Source organism: Hermetia illucens, chromosome 1 (assembly GCF_905115235.1).
Source record: "Hermetia illucens chromosome 1, iHerIll2.2.curated.20191125, whole genome shotgun sequence".
Taxonomy (NCBI): domain Eukaryota; kingdom Metazoa; phylum Arthropoda; class Insecta; order Diptera; family Stratiomyidae; genus Hermetia; species Hermetia illucens.
Genome location: NC_051849.1, coordinates 93938499 through 93956879, shown reverse-complemented (window position 1 = coordinate 93956879; position 18381 = coordinate 93938499). Strand labels below are relative to the sequence as shown.

Below are 18381 nucleotides of genomic sequence, written 5' to 3'. Positions count from 1 at the left end.
AATACTCGAAAGATTGCACCCTGCCCTTTCTGAATCCAAAATTGATACGAAAGAATAACTCAATCAGTGTCATCCAAAACATTAGTAGATTTAATGATTAAAAGACCACAACGACAGCGCTTTTGTCAAATATTTATAGAAATGCATTTTTTTGTCTTGAAATAGGACTTATAGCCCTCCATGTTTCAATGAAATAAACGCCATCAAGATAAACTTCAGCAATTGAAAACAAAACAAATTGAAAAGATATTTACGATGTAGATGATTAATTTTTAAATAAAATTGTATTTTCTGTAGACACTCCATCATTTTCTACTGTTTAAAATGTCCAATATTCTCTCATTTCCGTCTAGCACTAATGTTCGAATTCCCTTATATTTGGAAGCTAAAACTTGAAAGTTATAGCGTTTTCAAGATGCAGCCGCTATTTTTCGACTTATAGTTTTCTAATTTTCAAATTCGAAAATATCTGTTTCACCCTATGACATTTTGCTACTGCGAGTAGCTCCCCCCCCCCCCTCATTTCCTGACTTAAAGTGGGAATTTTCCTTATCTTAGTTTATCGAAATACCTTGTAAGAATTTATTTATTGCTCCTGAAAATAATACTTTTTCTAGATAGATATAAATAAATAAATAGCGGTATGAATATATTTCTGCGAGTTAGATAAATGTATACAGTTACGTGTTCAGATCTCGCTACACCACCCAGAAAGTACGACTTCTATCGAAATAAAAAATAAGATTGATTTATTTCATTAGTTTCTGTTTAGTTCCTTGAATTGGTACTTACGTGTTCCTCAGCAGAAAGGCAGAAAATGATTTATTTCCAAACATAAGTATTTTACCGTTGATTTTTTTTCTAATTATTCGTACACGCATGAGTACTCAGAACATAAAAATCAACTAAGGTCAATACAAATTAGTTCAAATTGACCTAATTATAAATTCAAATCCTTCATCAAGGCCATAACACAGTCGCTTAGGAAGCCACCAATGAAACCGCAAACATTTTTTCCTTCTTATTTAAATCTCAAAATAAATTATCAGAAAATGCAAAATGGTCAAATTAATATTTATTTCTTAAATGTTAGTATTTATGAGTCACTATTGAAACGTCCAACTGAATCTAAGCAAAAAAAATGTTAAACGGCTTAATGTTCTGACATAAATCAATTTCCTTGTAATTAGCGAATTTCATGAAAACACATTGAAGCCCCCAAATCTTGAAAAACACACAAGGAAATTAACATTGCATACATTTGATTTGATTGATTCGGAAGGAATTCACGAAATTCAGAAAGTCTCCACAAACGAAATCATAAAACAATAGAATTTTTATTTCTACCGTAACTAAACGCATAACAACAGATGAAAAAATCAAATCTCCTGCAGATTTGGTCGTGTTGACTTTTTTGGTACCTTGTTTTGCATAATCTGTCCACTGCGTTACTCAGGCTTAATTCAGCGGTTCTCTACTATTTTTTGCCCCATGGCTCAGTAACATTTTCGACCTTGAACGATAACGAATGTTCATGTATGATATACCAAAATATATAATATTATTGAAAATATAAAAGCACTCGCCTCCCCCCTGATTGAATGAAATTTGAAATTTGATGCTAATATGCTAGTGAAATTATAATATCAAGCATACCACAAAAAGTTAAGAATTGATTAAAATCTTTTCTCGGCTTTTGCTTGCGCTCCTAGTCATGTTCCCCCCAAATTTGTGGAAAATTTTAAGTATGATTGCAAATTTTAATATTAGAATATTGCATAAGAAATTGCGACTCGAAGCAGTTGGAAGTATTGATAAAAATAGACGCAGAACCTTTAGGCATTATTGAAATGATACAGAGCAAAAACGTACCATTAAATGCCAAAATGCATCTTGGATTTGCGGCAAATGTTAGATCATATCTTAATAGAAGAAACAACTATTATGCAAATTTATGATTAATATCTTCCACAATCTTTTTTAAGCTTTAAATAAATATGAAATGCTGAACGCATAATTGAACAAAGTATATATTGCAGGTTTTTATCAATCTCAAGGTCTAGTTCAAAGGCGAGGCAATAGATGAAACAAAAGTTACACTATGAACGGACATAGACAACCAAAACATCATGACAAAAAGCGCAGTGCAATAGATACAAAAATATAAATCGTTCAACTTCTAACTTTCTTCTCAAATTCGATTGTTAAAATTATTTCTTAATTTTAGAACAGAAGGGAACTCAAGAAGACCTCATTAGCACGTCTCTACTGCGTTTTTATTGGAAATTAAATCATATCAAATGTCAAAAATGTAGTTTTTGCACATATTACTTTATTTTACGGCAGAAAAAAACCACATAAGAAAATATCGATTACAGTAAATCTACAAAATTGGCCCTTCTGAAGGTAGTACGGCAGAACGTATAGTCTGCAAATTGATGCATCCATATGAAATCATCACTGGTTACTTACTTTCAGTTTCGATTGTCTACGGTCAAGTGAAGCGGAATCGAATGTGGCAACCCTTCTGTGATGAAAGTGAACCCATTTTTGTTTTTGTTCAGATAAATTATTACTTATTGTTATCAACGGAATACCATATAATATCACATCAACACCATAAAAGTGGTTAGCAAAATAATAACATTACTACTTCGGTAAAATTGTGGTCTTGAAAATAATTATTTAAAGCCATGTTATGACCATGACTCATGTCCCCTGTTCTCCTTTTGGAGTAATGGGGCTTCCACATAATCTCTTTGTTGTTATTATCGTTTTCCCCCTATTTTTTTCCTTTTATTGTTATTTTGACTGGAGACTGCACTCCAGTTACATTATCATCACACTGTACGGAAGTGGTAAGATTACAGCAGTGAAATAAGCTCAAAGCCAAACATAAACACACTGAAATAATAAAAACTTGTTGTTTCTTTTTAGTTGGTGTGGATATTTATTCTTGCAAACACCGATATTTCGGGAACCACTTGTTCCCTTCATCAGTGCTAACAAGTTTCACTCAGATAAACACACATCAATTCCGTCTATTTTTCTTAAATAAGATAAATACACCTAAGACACTTATGGCGTTCCTGCTCAGTCCCCTTTCCCAACCTTGAATTTGAAAGGCAACTAACTAATTCTTAAAACCTATATATACAGTTTCATAAGATGACACCACATCAATGTTCAGAATTCTATTTTCACGCCACCTTACTGATAAAGGGAAACAATGTGAACATAGTTCTGCTGAAGGTGCATAATGTGAAAGGAAAAATTTTTTTCTGCCAACATATTAAAATAAAGTGAAGTGAGACAGTCGTATGAATTCATATATATACATTCATCGTTTCAAATTATTTTAGATGAAAAAAGTGGGGATATTTGATATTTGATTTGCATGCATGTTGATTGAAGCTTCCAAACTATTTATCTCCATTTTTAAGGTTTGTGCTCATTATATGTCTGTCTGTTGCACGCACTTTCCTCAGAAACGGTTCCACCGATTGCCATGAATTTAGTGGAAAAGTAGGAAGTATGAACTCTGACGCATGCACCAAGTTACAATTTTCTATTATGAGCTTAAGGCCGCGGATACCAATCAACTTAGCTATGAATGAGGACCTAATAATCATGGGCGAGCGCAATACTGACCGCATGGCCACCTATAGGGTACTATAATCCTATAATGTACCCCTACGGTCTTGAATGAAGTACTCTAATACTCTTCAAAGCCAGGATCCATTTGGATTGCCAGGCCAACGATTATTATTCTTATTATTACAGTAGCTCAAATTGTCTCTTTCTTATGAATTTACTGCAACACTGAATAGTAATATCACACAAAGTGAGTAGTCTTGCATCACAAGTGCGTATACATTCCGAGCTAATAAAAAAAATACACAAAATCTTTCCTGCTTGGAGCCTTGAGCCTTCTGGTTTTTACCTTGTTTAAATCAAATTGCACTTTTGTCGTTGGCACTGTTAATAACACCGGTTCTTCCTCCAGAATTATTGCACCGAGTTTTTCTAATTTCTGTTTTTTCAAACCGCTACACTCGTCGTCTCCTAATTGATTATTATTTTTATTATTGCCCCACTCATGTCGCAATTCTCAATCGATTTCGTTAATGATTCTTTAAAATTGTTCCAAAAGTTATGAAAATACACTCCTCAACAAATTTGATAAGCGGGGCCATGTAAGGAGATAAAAGTAAGTACGTGAACATCTTCCATCCTTTAAAGTCAAACCTTAATTTTCAGAATAAACTTTCACATTAGAAATGAATACTCCCCAATACGATCAACAAATAAAGCTTCGGTAACTCATAGATTTTTATTAGCCTTTCAAAACGTAGGCGATTTGGGAAAATACCAACGTGATTTCGCCCAAAACAATCGCCTACGCGATTACCTGAAATGCCCTTCAGCTCCCCCCATGACTTCCCGGGATCCTTGTACTCCTCCTCTATTGTTCTGCGCCAAGTGTCCTTCGGGCAACTGACTCGCCGGCCATCATGAGAAAGGGGATTCCACCGCATGGCGTAGCTCGCAGTTCAATTGTCCGCCGTTCCTGAGTGTGTGTCCTATCCACTGTCACATCCGTCTTCCGATCACATTCCATACGAGTGCCAAGCCTATATGGCTACCCAGTTCTGCGTTTAATATAGTGCCAGACCAACAGATACTCGCGGAGCTTTTGGGTAACACTAGCAGAGAATAGTCTCAACTTGATCTTGGTATTGAGGTAAGTGCATTTCCAAATTTTAGACAGGGCAGCGAAATCGGAATAGATCCTGTCAGTGCATCGGGCATCCCGTGGCACCGTCGGCAGAAACCAAGCTCCCTAAATACACAAATTGATCTACGCTTTCATACTCTGCCAGTAAATAAAGGTAGAGAACTTTGGTTTCGTTGGTGTTTATCTTCAGTCCAAACCTACTTGTCTCTCTTTCCAAATCCAGAGCCATTTGGCCAAAGGCTATGAAGCAATGAGAGAGCAAACAAATGTCATTAGCCTACTTGAAGTCTTTAAGGAAAGTTGTCATAATCAATTGAATTTTCCCAACTCCTCCGGACAAACCAGCATGAAGAACGTCACCGATAGCAAAAAGAAAAAATATCGGTAACAAGATACAAACCTCCAAATTCCCTAAAATTTAGCATCGGTGTAGCACGTGACATTTTGCGCCATCATATGCCGCTCTGATATTAGCTATTAGTTTCTCCGAAAAGCCCCTCCTGTGCCGAGCACGCCAGATAATACTCCCTTTTGACGCTATCGAAAACTTTCTCGAAATCGATTATGAGTAGGTGCAACGAAGATCTAAACTCCGTGCACTGTTCCAAAATGATCCGTAATAATCTGGAGGGGTCGTTATTTGTTCTCTATTTTCTGTATGAAGAAAGATATACTTGAAGGGAATATGATAATTAAAATTGCTAAAAAATAAGAAGAACCACCCGAGAAGTACAAACTGGGCTGCACATCAATGAAAGGCAAGACAAAGTATATGGTGGCAACGTCACAACCGAAAACCAACCAATTAACAACATCGAACCGCACTGGTCAAACGGGAAATAAGGATAGGAGAAAACAACTTTGAGACCGTTGATAATTTCCCCTATCTAGGGTCGAAAATCACAACCGAAAACAGCTACGATGATGAAATCCGCGCAAGGTTGTTGTCAGCCAATAGAGCCTATTTCAACTTACAAAAACTGTTGCACTCGAAACGTCTCACCATAGGGTCAAAGCTCTTACTGTACAAGACAATGGTCTTGCCAGTCCTCACTTAGGTTCTTAGCAAGAAAAATTGCGAACTCTTGGCCGCGTTCGAGAGAAGAATGCTCCGAAGAAATTTTGGCCCCCTACATGAGGATGGACGATTCGGTAACCTATATAAATCTATGAACTGCTCAATAGGTTACTTAATCCGTATGGATGAGGATGATCCCACCCGGAAAGTCTATAAGGGCAATATCTATGGCAGAAAAAGGAGACGAGGCAGACCCTGCCTAAGATGGAGCGATGGCGTAGGTCAGGACGATAGAGAGCTTTTAGGGATACCGAATTGGTAGACCTCGGCGCAAAACCGTGATGTCTGGAGTTCCTTATTAAGGCAGGCCTAGACCGGATACCGGTTGTTGCGCCGTTGATGATGATGATGAAAAAATATTTAAAAAAGTCTGTTCTTACATATAAAAAATGCATGTCTGAACAGCATCTGTAAATAGGTTGCATTTTTGACTGCAATAAACAAGAAATATGTGTTTGGTAGGATAATACATACATGACACCGACGCTCATTCGATTTTTATCGAACAGGCAGAAATGTTAATGGATAATTATTTCACTCAGTCATTTGACAACAATTTTTCCATTACCCTTTTCATCTCAAAAAAAAAAATCAAGAATTAACACACGAAGCCAATATAATTTTTATCGGCCACTGGAACTAACTAAAGCACTGTCCATGTATACATCCAATATACTCACTGTTTAATATACCCATTAAATTCTTTCAATGCCACCACAATGATCAGCATCATCATCTGTAAAATTAGAAACTAAAATGATGACAACAGATATGATTCCAAAACAGATTTATTTCTACCCAATGCCGTAGTCCAATTATTGGCACCCTACCGCTTCTCTGAATTCTGTAGAAATTAAATGCGTCACATGATTTGATATCTTCTCATTTCTCGGGAATATTTTTCTTTTATTTTTCTTATTTTGATTAGCATTGTATTAAGGAAAACCGTATTTCGAAGATTATCTTTTAGGATAGAGTAGAAAAATTCAAAATCATATTTGAGATTTAAATTTATCTTCAAGTAAAAATCAATGCCACTAATTCTTTATTAAATAAATTCACTCATAAATACATTGCTTCTTGATAGCAAACGATTATACAGCGACGAGAGTCGGTAATACCTTTAAGCTTTATAATAATGTGAAATGCCTTAACGAAGAAAACCAAGAGAAAAAAAATCAAATTAAAAATTCAAATTTGAACTTCCTACAAACTGAAACCCATAACGAAGTCGATAGACAATTTTTACCGTAAGGGCTGAGCCACATTATGTTCACCAGATGGCCTAATATTTAGCATTTTAATTTTCATGCTTTATATTTTAATGTCTTACACGAAAATGTTAATGATGACCGACTTTTTGGTATACATAAATGAAAGATTTAAGCCAGTAACTTAGTTTCGTTTTATTCATATTTTAGAGAAACTTGGGGTTTTTTTTCCGAGCTTTTTTGGGATCAAAATATCATTACAGCTAATCAATGATTTATAATTTAGATTTTCGGCAACATTTTACATTTTTAATAAATATTAAATTGGAGAGAATTTCCAATGGAGAATGACGCAATGGTATAAGAAACCATTAATTCCATTGAATCAGTAAATTTTACCAAAAGATATCTTGAAAATATATAGAGTAGCCATTGAAATTTATCAGAACGATTTTATCGATCTACGGGCACCGGAAGGCGAATTTGTATTGCAGAAGAAAAACTTCCTTTTCATAAAATGTTTAAGACTTAATTATTCGCAGTTACTTTGCCATTATAACACTTCTCCAAAAAAAAAAACTGAAATTCATTTTGCATATTTCTAACTGTTGAACGCCACCCATTTGTCAGTCTGGAGATAATTAAAGGTACCAGTAATACCCTTTTGAATCCTGTGTCAATGCATTCGAGCGGAGAATCACATGTCCCCAAATTCCGTATTAAATGTGGATGTACACGATATTCCTGAGATGCTACTGAATTATGCAAGCAAAACAAACCAAAATGAAAATGCTAAGCCCTGTTGAACTTTTGGTCGGTTTGAAACAGTTAAGAGAGTAACTTGAACCTTTGAACAATAAGCTTCTGATTGACTACTTAGTCATATTTGTAAGCATAATAAGAGACTGCATAATAAAACGAAGCCCTTCCGAAGCTGCTATTATCAGTTTCAACAGTTGATTTATTCGTAACTTCACATACTCTTTGGCTTATATTTGGGATAAGCATATATATCAGGTATCCATTCTTTAAATGTGCTCAAGGTATGAGACAGTGAATCAATGCCTAACGATTGGCAACGAGGCAATATCTGTCTCATACATAAAAAAGGAGATATCACACAGTCCAGCAATTATAGAGGTATTACGTTGCTGAGTACCATCTAAAAGATATTCTCCGCTATCATGCTAGGCCGGATAGCCCCATGCGGCCAAAACATCATTGGCCCATACCAAAGAGGCTTCACTCCAGGCAAATTAGCAACAGATCACATTTTCTTTCTGCGGCAAGTGATGGAAAAACTGTTGGAATATGAACACCAGTTGCACCATCTATTCATCGGCTTTAAAACCGCCTATGATAGCATAGTCAGTGTAAAACTGTACACGGTTATGAGAGAATTAGGTATCCCGACGAAATTGATAAGACTGACTAGGCTGACCCTGACCAATGTGCGAGGCCAGATAAAAGCAGCAAGATCACTCTCAAGACCATTCGATATCAACAACGATCTACGACAAAGGGATGCGCTATCATGCGTCCTCTTTAACCTGGCCCTCGAGAATGTGATCCGTGGTGCTGAGGTAAATGCAAGAGGTACAATCCTCTTCAAGTCCACCCAACTATTGGCCTATGCTGATGATATCGACATCATGGGAAGAACCACCCGAGACGTACAAACTGCCTTCATCCAGATCGAGCAGGCGGCGCGAGATCTTGGGCTGCACATGAATGATCAACCAACAACATCAAACCGCACTGGTCAAACACGAAGAAGAATAAGGATAGGAGAATACAACTTTGAGACCGTTGACAATTTCTCCTATCTAGGATCGAAATTCACAACCGATAATAACTACGATGATGAAATCCGCGCACGGTTGTTGTCAGCCAACAGAGCCTATTTTAGCTTACAAAGACTGTTCCGCTCAAAACGTCTCAACATACGGTCAAAGCTCTTACTGTACAAGACAATGATCTTGCAAGTCCTCATGTACTCCTCTGAAACTTGGGTTCTTAGCATGAAAAATTGCGAACTCTTGGCCGCGTTCTAGAGAAGAATCCTCTGAAGAATGTTTCGCCCCCTACATGAAGGTGGACGATTCCGAAGCCTACACAATGACGAAATCTATAAGCGATACCATGACCGTCAGGTTGTGGATAAAATCCGGCTCAATAGGTTACGGTGGGCGGGTCACTTAATCCGTATGGATGAGGACGATCCCACCCGGAAAGTCTATAAGGGCAATATCTATGGTAGAAAAAGAAGACTAGGCAGACCCTGCCTAAGATGGCGCGATGGGGTGGGTCAGGACGCCAGACAGCTTTTAGGGATATCGAATTGGTGAACCTCGGCCCCAAGCCGGGATGTCTGGAGTTCCTTATTAAGGCAGGCCTAGACCGGATACCGATTGTTGCGCCGTTGATGATGATGATGATTCTTTAAATGTTTCCAAGTTCTTCGCCGCGCACACATTGATATATCAGCCCAAATCATCCCTGTATGATTGTACAATACTTTTCGGTCGCCCCAGCATTGGCTATAAAAAAAATGAGAGTAACTCGCAATAAAAGTAATCGCCAGTTGTGCTCCGGGAAGCATACAATTTGTAGCTCAACTATGAGTTAAGCGCTACTTCCAAATATTTTATAGTCACCATTGAAAGGGATGGCATGTCCACCGACGTAGGCATGAGCATGAATGCTTTCCCCTATTAACGTCATTTAAGTAAACTCATTTGAGCTAAGTCTTAATAGTCCAGATAGCCCGAACTTTACTCGGATGACGACGAATTATGATAATCTTGATGTTATTTTCGAATGCATCCAATACATACACCCGTTCCTATGGAATAAGTACTTTACTCACTATTTCAATTGTAGCACAGTTTTGGCTGCCAGAAGTAGTCAATGGTGAATCTTAGAATATATTTAATCTGTTTGCGGTGCTTCAATTGCACGATTCTACCTCGTAAAATAGAAAACATCCTTGACATTGTACTCTCACCACTCAGCTATCAGGACACTGTCAGTCAAGCAATGAATATATTGAATGTAACCCTAATTGCCAATCTTAGCCTTTAATTAAATCTGCAATTACTGGTTGGACAATCATGACATAAACGCAACAATCTAGAATACGTAAAAGAGGAAGATATTTTCCCTTGATTATCTTCGATTATCTAGATTAGCCGTTTCCACCTTTCCTTTTTACAAGAACGTTTAATGTTATCCTTTTTCACTTTTTTGCCCTTCGTAGATTCTTATCCACAATATCATATTGGAGACGGCGTTGTTCGTAACCTGCAATATTTGATCTACATTGGCTTCATCTTTCCACGCTCTTACTTACTAGCTTCTACAACACTTTCCAATTCTGTCTTCCGAGGACAATTACATTTACGCATTTAACAAAATCAGTGTGATAACGCGAGATAAAACAAACAATCTGGAACCTCTTATCTGTTACCGTAATGATAACATCAGTAATCTGCACCAATATCTCCAAAGCCGTATGACTTGAATAGCTCGCCAGTTATTATTGTTCTTTTCAAATAAAGCTTATCACTATACGTAGCTTGTCAATTGCAATGTACTATATTGGCTAGTGATCCCTAGGCATGTATTCTTCGCTCACATGCCAATGTAAATATTGAGCCACTGAACGAAAAATTATACTCTTCCACACCTAAAGTTGTGTTTGTTTCTTAGAAATTATCCTGAACGACATCCAAGTGGTCTTATTTGCGGCACCACCAATATGACACTATTAGACAGAAAAGTATATGTAGTGAATGCCATCAAATAATCGCGCCAAATAATGCTCATTTTGGTTTTAATTTGTTATTTGAATTTCTCTATTTCCTCATCTTCTCTAGTCCTATCTGAACGCTTCGCTATTTAAAGGGATTGTTGTGATACATTTCCTCTAATCGAACACACTATTCCCAGTTCCCGTTATCGTCATCTTTAGCTTTTGCTCCACTTGGAAGCGGGATCGGCTTCGACGTCTCTCTTGCTTGGAAGCTTAATCCTAGTCGAGTCGAGAGATTCTTAAACAATCATTTGACGTATTGATCGATCGCTGTTTTGGTTAGATCTTGGAGTCGTTTCTTGTCGATCTGATTGTCCAAATTGATCTTGGCTAGCGACTACGATACTTTACTCTTTGGATCGTGATAAAGCAGTTTTACTCAGGCGACAAATTCTTTTAACACTAGATGTTTTGCATTGCATTGTCTACTAGATAAGCTTGTAAAGATCGCGGCCAAATACTTTCTCTACATTGAAGAAAGTAATGTAGAGAGTGTGACGTTTCTTCTTGACAAACCGAGGGACAAGTATTCCGTCAGTGATAACACAGTTCTGAAGTTGTTCACAGTGACTCCAACGTATATGCTAATGGAATGCAATTTGAACATTTCGCGAAGCTGCCTTTTTTCAATAAGGCAACTAAAGAATTTATTCAGCCAAAGTATCGTATCCAAGTTCTCCAAAGCCCAACCGCAATGCCTTAAAAACCTTGTGCCTCTCCCAGTTTCATTCGCATCAATGGAACTTCAACTTGTACGCCACGGATAGGCGAAATTCCGGCAAATATCCACATTGCTTGGAGAAGTACTAGATCACGAACGAATCTGATCGAAATATCCGAAAAACCCCGTGAGTGCCTTGAAGGTTATAAGCAAGGTGCCGCCTTTTCATTAACATAGAAGATGTGTGGTTTATGGCATTGAACTTTTTGGTTGTCCTATGTTTCAATGAAATGAATATCGATGTCTACATCAGTGCTGACAATCTGCTTGTAAGTACTGACGAATAATAATAATCGTTGGCACAACAATCCGTATTGGATCAGGGCCTTGAAGTGTGTTAGAGCATTTCATTCAAGACCGCAACGATACACTACAGAACACTGTAGGAAACAATGTGGTCAGCATTACTCTCGCGCTAGATTATTACCCTGATTTGACTCAAATCACGATACAAATCCCACTGTCGCCAGGGAGATTTCAACCGCGACCTTCCGTACGACAGGCTTGTGCTCTAACCACTGAGCTATCCAGACACAAGTACTGACGAATAGAGCAGCTAACTGGCGAAATATCGATGTCTGCAAATAAATACGATAGGGCTATCCCTAATAAAAAAAATCCTTTCGATTCACGAAAGACAAATCTTTCTTGCCATCCTGAGAATTCAATTTATGGTGAAGCACCTGCTAGTAGGCTTCGAGATTTGGTAACTCCATGTTTTGCATAGGTCGTATTGTGGATTATGTTTTTGAGATGCGATGATCATGTAGGATATGATTTTTGAAAGAAAACAATGGCTTCTGATGAAAATGTACTCAATCTGAATCCTACTGTTGCCCCTATACAACGTGGGATGATGTGACGAGTCGTCGTTCTCATTGCATGTTCTGCAGCCTTTACCCCGTTGGTAGCAGCTGCCATCTGTCTTTCCGCATGGCTATTGAGGTCACTCGCAATGACATTATAGTCATGATAAAACAAGTTATAAGTCTTTGTTTTGAATTATTGCCAAAAGTCGTCTATCCCGAAATCGGATCGATCTGTCTGTGGCACACGTGTGAACGCGGTAAATAAATAAGTCAACTGAAATGATAGTGATCTTCATCATTCGAATCATTCAACGTCTTTAATTCCGCCCTGCAAATTCTCAGAGATAGCAACAGAGACACCAGAGTTTCTTCTTCTTCTTTTGACGACAGGATCGAGTTTCTTGTAGAGTACACGTGCGTCCCAGCCGAAGAGTTTCTTCAAATTCTTGCTTTTTGTTGGCAAGTATACCACTTTAAGTGTATAGACACCAACTTTTTAGTCTTCATGACTTATACTAGTTTATTTACGTCTTGACGCTGCCAATGGGTTAGGAATCCTTACTCAATGTCGGTAAGATCAGAGCGTTTCCTGCTGCATCGACTGGAGTAGATGCTCTAGTGTTTTTGGAGGTATTTATCTGAATGGCACGATCGTTTTTCTAGTTCAACCTGTCTTCGAACTTGTCATCAGGAAGAAGCGAAGCGAAGTCTCAAATGGATGATGAAGTACGAGTATTTATTGAAGAACTGGTGTAAATACATCCCTCGGCATAAATTCCTTCTCTTCTTGGTGAAAGTGTTATTTTTGGTTTGCTTATGAAACCTATTGATTCACACAAGAACAAATACATTTTACATTAAATTCTCAGTAAAAGTTACGTAATTTTCCAAAAATATTGTCACAAGGACGGTATATAAAATACATCACTACGCAATCCAAACTTTCGATTACAAATACACTAAACTGAAATTAATTGATATGAAGTTTTCCATTTTGATCCTCCTCCCAACAGCAATACACTCGCTACTACACGGTTCCTAATATTTCTGTATTCCTTTTGTTTCTCTTCGAAAGAGTATTCTTCCATTTCTTCAATTCCTACTGAGCATAATCCAAAAGTTGATTTCCTCTACTTTTGTTCCTCTATTTCAAAGAAATAGACAAAAAACGTGAGTTTCGTCTCTTTTAATAAGCGTTTTTCTATCAACCGAATGGAAATTAATCCATAAATAAAATCAAGAACTGAATTAATTATGAATGGCGATGAGATTTATTTGAAATTTATGAAAATTACTAGTGAGGAATTAACTATGGAATTTTAAATGTATGCATTTAAAGTTGATTGTGGTGGAATGGTTGTTTTTATCACGACATTTCCATGTTCTAATAATATATGCGTGTTGAGTTATGTGCCTGTGTGCTCACGTCGTCGTATATGGGCGTTGGAAACTGTTGCTTTTGTCGTGCTCATTGTGTTGCTGTGTTTTGTTGTTGCTATGCAATTACCTTCAGGTGATTTAACATCACCCAAAATATTTTTATAACATGTGCTTCCCCTTCATGATTATGTATGGTATCGCTTTCTGAGGTATCTATGCTCTTTTTTACGTAACATAGATCATATTTCTCTTTTGGGAGGATTAAGATCCATGAGGTGAACATCCCCTTCCTTGTGACGTCCAGGAACTGCTTCTGCGGTTCATTTAATATTGTCGGTTATTTTCTCTGGGAAGTTATTTAATTTGGATATTACCCAAATCCGAGGAGGAGTATGAACCACACTAGTAATATACGATAACTCCTGTTTTATTAAGTTGATCCGATACAAATGGAGATTTACAGTAATTTTTTTGGAGGAACTCGAAAACATTTCTTTCATACCAGAAAGATATAAATACTTACATAGAAATGTTCTTGAATGATATTGGGTTTCAAAGTATTATAGCAATCGTAGTTAGTATAATGTTTTTGCACAGAGATTACATTTATAAACCTCGTGGGGGAAAATCGGAAATATTTTGGGAACATGTCTGTTGGCATGCTCAAATCAGTGGCATTTTAGTTTTGGCTAACATACATAAGTCCCCTCGATTACTTTGAATGGATCTTCGTGCAAAAGGAGCAACGCCAAGAGAAATCTATTCGTGTTCAAATTCATGTAAGATCCAAAGCCATCAACTATTTTTCAATGACGTGCCACCAGACTGCACCATTTACTGCTTTCCACTCTCCTAAATATCTTCAAACAGATTAACGGATAGTACTGCGTATTTTTAATGGAACAACTTTTTAATTGATCCCCGACATCGCGTCATTTGGTTAAATGTTTCAATTTATGCCGACCGGGCAATTTCTACCCCATACCGTGTTTGTCCATGGAAGACGCCTCTACCTTCGTTTTCCCATTTACAGGTAGCCTGTCGCTGCGTGTCGGTTTTTCTATTTTTCAAATCTCCATTGCAATTTCTATGCAATCTACTTCTCAAACTTCTTCTTCATGATCACCATCATCATCATCATCTTGTGTTGTGTTATTAATTTCTCTAACTGACCATCGTCTTCGCATGTCTTCTTTCTTTTTCTTTACAGACGACGGACAACCTCTAATCCGGATTCACCAATGTCCGCGATTGCAACTAGCACCGATCAGCAGGTGCAACAGTCTGCTGGTCAGCACAATCACACCACAACCACCGAAGTCATAAATCATGTGACGGCCGGTCAAACAAGTGTCACACAATCTGGGGGATATTTGCCCGCTGCTCGTTACTTCGAGCATCCATTGACCGCCGTTACATCGGCCATGTTAAATATATCGTCTTCGGGTAACGGACATGCTCAAAGCGACCATGATGAGCATGGTGGTGGCATCAATTCACATGCAAATGCTGCCAATAATGGCGCTGGCCAAACGGTCGGCACTACAAGTGTTAATATTGGGGCTGCATTGGGTTCAGTGCCTCATCATCAAGTTCACGAAGTACAAAACCCGAATGGGAGCGCCTCATTCGTTTACGAATACTATAAGGTCACAGATAATAAGGATGGATTGCACTGGAGGTGAGTTTTTCAAAATCCTCCTACAGTTGAACCGACAGATTCCAAAGCGGCCAGCAATCGAACGTGAACGATAAGATAATGGCCATTACATCCCCAAATCTGATTTTGCACTCCAATTGATATCATTTACGTTTCCCAATTAGCTAGAAAATGTTTATCAGGCTCATATATGTATTATGTTGCCAACCATATGTGCACTAACCACACCATCAATCGATGCAACGATTGACCGCTTTGATTACTATCATCAACCACTAACGCATTCGGACTACTGCGCAAATATCTCATATTTGGAACCTCCCAGCTGCCAAACGTTTCCTATTTCAAGCCCACTAATAACCTTCCTCTGGAGACACAAGATGGTCTGCATCTTTGTTGGCCTCCAATCGAATTTCGCACTATTTAGCCTTTTGTGCGCCCATTCACTTTCCCTTCGACGTGTTTCAATTAAAATTGCAAAGGAGGAGGATTTTATCACACCTATAACACCTTTTAGAGCACTATAGTGATGTCAGAAATTAATTTTACAATGTCCGTGATGTTTACTCACAACACTGAGCAAAATTTTAAGAGGAAATGCGCAATTTATGTCTACATACATACGTATATGTATACAACAGGGTGTGGTAATGTTTTTTATCGTGATTAAAAATTAGTTGCATGACTTTTTTATTTAACTTCTTGCATTTAATTGGTACCTTGCATTCGTTCAGAGTTTTAAATGTTAATACTACACTTTTCAAATAGAGTCGACTATAAGGATTAGTATATTAGTATTAACATCATTACACACCACTCGAAAGAGGCAGGTTTGCTTACTAAATTTAAAGAAAATACAAATTTTTCAAAAATCCAATATTTGCTTCAAATTACATTGTAATCAGTAAAAAGTAGCCATTAATTTATAGGACTTGATATTCCAATCGTAAATCGAGTAGCAGAAATGATGTACTCTGGGCTCGTCGATTTGTATCTATGGAGGAAGTTGAATACCGTCTTTACTTAATCAAGCAACATTATTATACATAAGAAAGCTCAACCACTGTTGGCGGAGGTCCCCATACATGCAAAAGGGTTGGGGTATTAATTTTTTTTCATCAAATATAGCCATAACCGAGACCTTTCATTTGGTCTCGGTTAGTATTTTCTGAAGCCAGTCTTAGTTTTGACATTTGTTGGAAAGGTGAGGAATGCGGGGTGTCGAAAGTGATCATTTCTTTGACGGACACATTTTCAGAAACCACCCAACTGAAAAGGCTGAAAAATGGTGCCTAGGCTCGGAAATACGGTCCATAGTGATATCTTTTCAAACAAAGTTTATAATAGTATATTACTATTATTTTTAGTAATTGACCACAAAACCCCTTTTAATTTCATTCTAACACCACGAAACAATGTAGTATGTAAAATAGAGCATTATCCTACCAAGATTGGTGGAAATCGCACTATTACTAGCAAAGTTATAATAAGCCAAAATTGCCGCTTCTTCGCAAATTTAACACTGAATGTGGATATTCTCACATAATATATGCATATATTATGTGCTACGTACTAACGGCACGGTTTTTCTAAAAGAAATACACAAAACATTTCATATCTGAAACGTCTAGCTTCCGGTTTCCCGACTTGTATATACTTGCCGCACTGTAAATGTAAGTTACCCAGTTTCCAGGCATTGTTTTGCCTATAGGCAAATCCTTATCCGTGGTTAATACTTAGATCTCAAAAAATGATGCCGATTGGAGCCCTGGGGAAGGATTGCTGATAGAAGAAGCTTCTGTTTTTGCCGGGAAACTAAATCAATATCGGCAGAGCCATTTATGCCGGGACAAGCCTGACCTAATACTCAGAGTCCGCCGTTCATGGCCACATCTTGACCCCTACGATCAGTTAGCCCTTGACGCGGCAGTCACTCGTTGGCTTGGGGTTTGATTACCGCTTAGCCTTCACGATGGCATGGTAGGTAATCGTAATCTTTTGCTTTTAAAAGCAAAACTTCATAGCCGCCTTCAATATCTCTCAAATTTTTTTTTCTTCATTGATTTCAGAGTGAAATTATGCGGTGTTTCCAACGATTAATTAATTGAAGTAATAAAAACTTGTTGTTTCTTTTTCGTTGGTGTGGGTATTTATTCTTGCAAATACCGATATTTTGCACTGATGAAGGGAACAAGTGGTTCCCGAAATATCGGTTTTTGCAAGAATAAACACCCACACCAACGAAAAAGAAACAACAAGTTTTTATTACTTCAATTCATTGATTTGTAATTTTCTCTAGGCATCTTGGCGTTCAAGTTGCCAATGACAGATTTAATATTGATAAGATCATTGGCCAAACACAACCTTTATCCTAGCCTTCGACAGGTACATGCTCATCAATTGGCACATTGAGAACCAGAGTGGATCATTTGGTATTGAGTTCATTTTTTGAGAGGGACAAATTTATTTCACGAAAGCATTAGAAGCATTTTTCGTATCCAAAATTTTCTAAGTAATTTCTCTTGCGACCTGAAATGAGACGGGCCACTTTAAATCTCAATGCAATATTAAGGTACTGTTTTCAAACTGGTTTGGCAAGAAACGGCAAATTCAATAATATCTTCTGAATATCCACGTCACAACAAAATTTGTCCCTAACAGCAAAAGCGAGAATATGGAATGAGTGATCCTATCGCTAACTATCAATTGGTGAAGATGAGTGGCCAATAGTGTTCGCTTTCAAAAACTGCTAGTATGATATCAATCCCGGTGAAAAGCAAAGGGTAAGCCCACTTTTCATTTACGTCTAGTGGACTTGATGTCGAGGATGTTGCTATTGAAACGAAATTCAAGAGCTTTTACAAGTATGCAGTTCACCATAATCTCCTTTAGAAATCTGTTCATTTTCTCTTTTTCGTCTTTATAGAGGATGGTGTGCAGGCTTATGTATAGCCTTTTCTGAATCGTTTG

General features: G+C 37.6%; 1 protein-coding gene across 3 annotated transcripts in view; it reads left to right on the top strand.

Moving 5' to 3' along the window:
• Positions 1 to 18381, top strand: part of LOC119661675 (protein grainyhead) — a 421106-nt gene that overhangs the window by 303237 nt on the left and 99488 nt on the right. For all 3 annotated transcript variants that reach the window (XM_038071113.1, XM_038071114.1, XM_038071112.1), the window contains exon 4: positions 14962 to 15432. In XM_038071113.1, coding sequence (XP_037927041.1) covers positions 14962 to 15432 — 471 coding nt within the window. The remainder of the gene's footprint in view (positions 1 to 14961; positions 15433 to 18381) is intronic.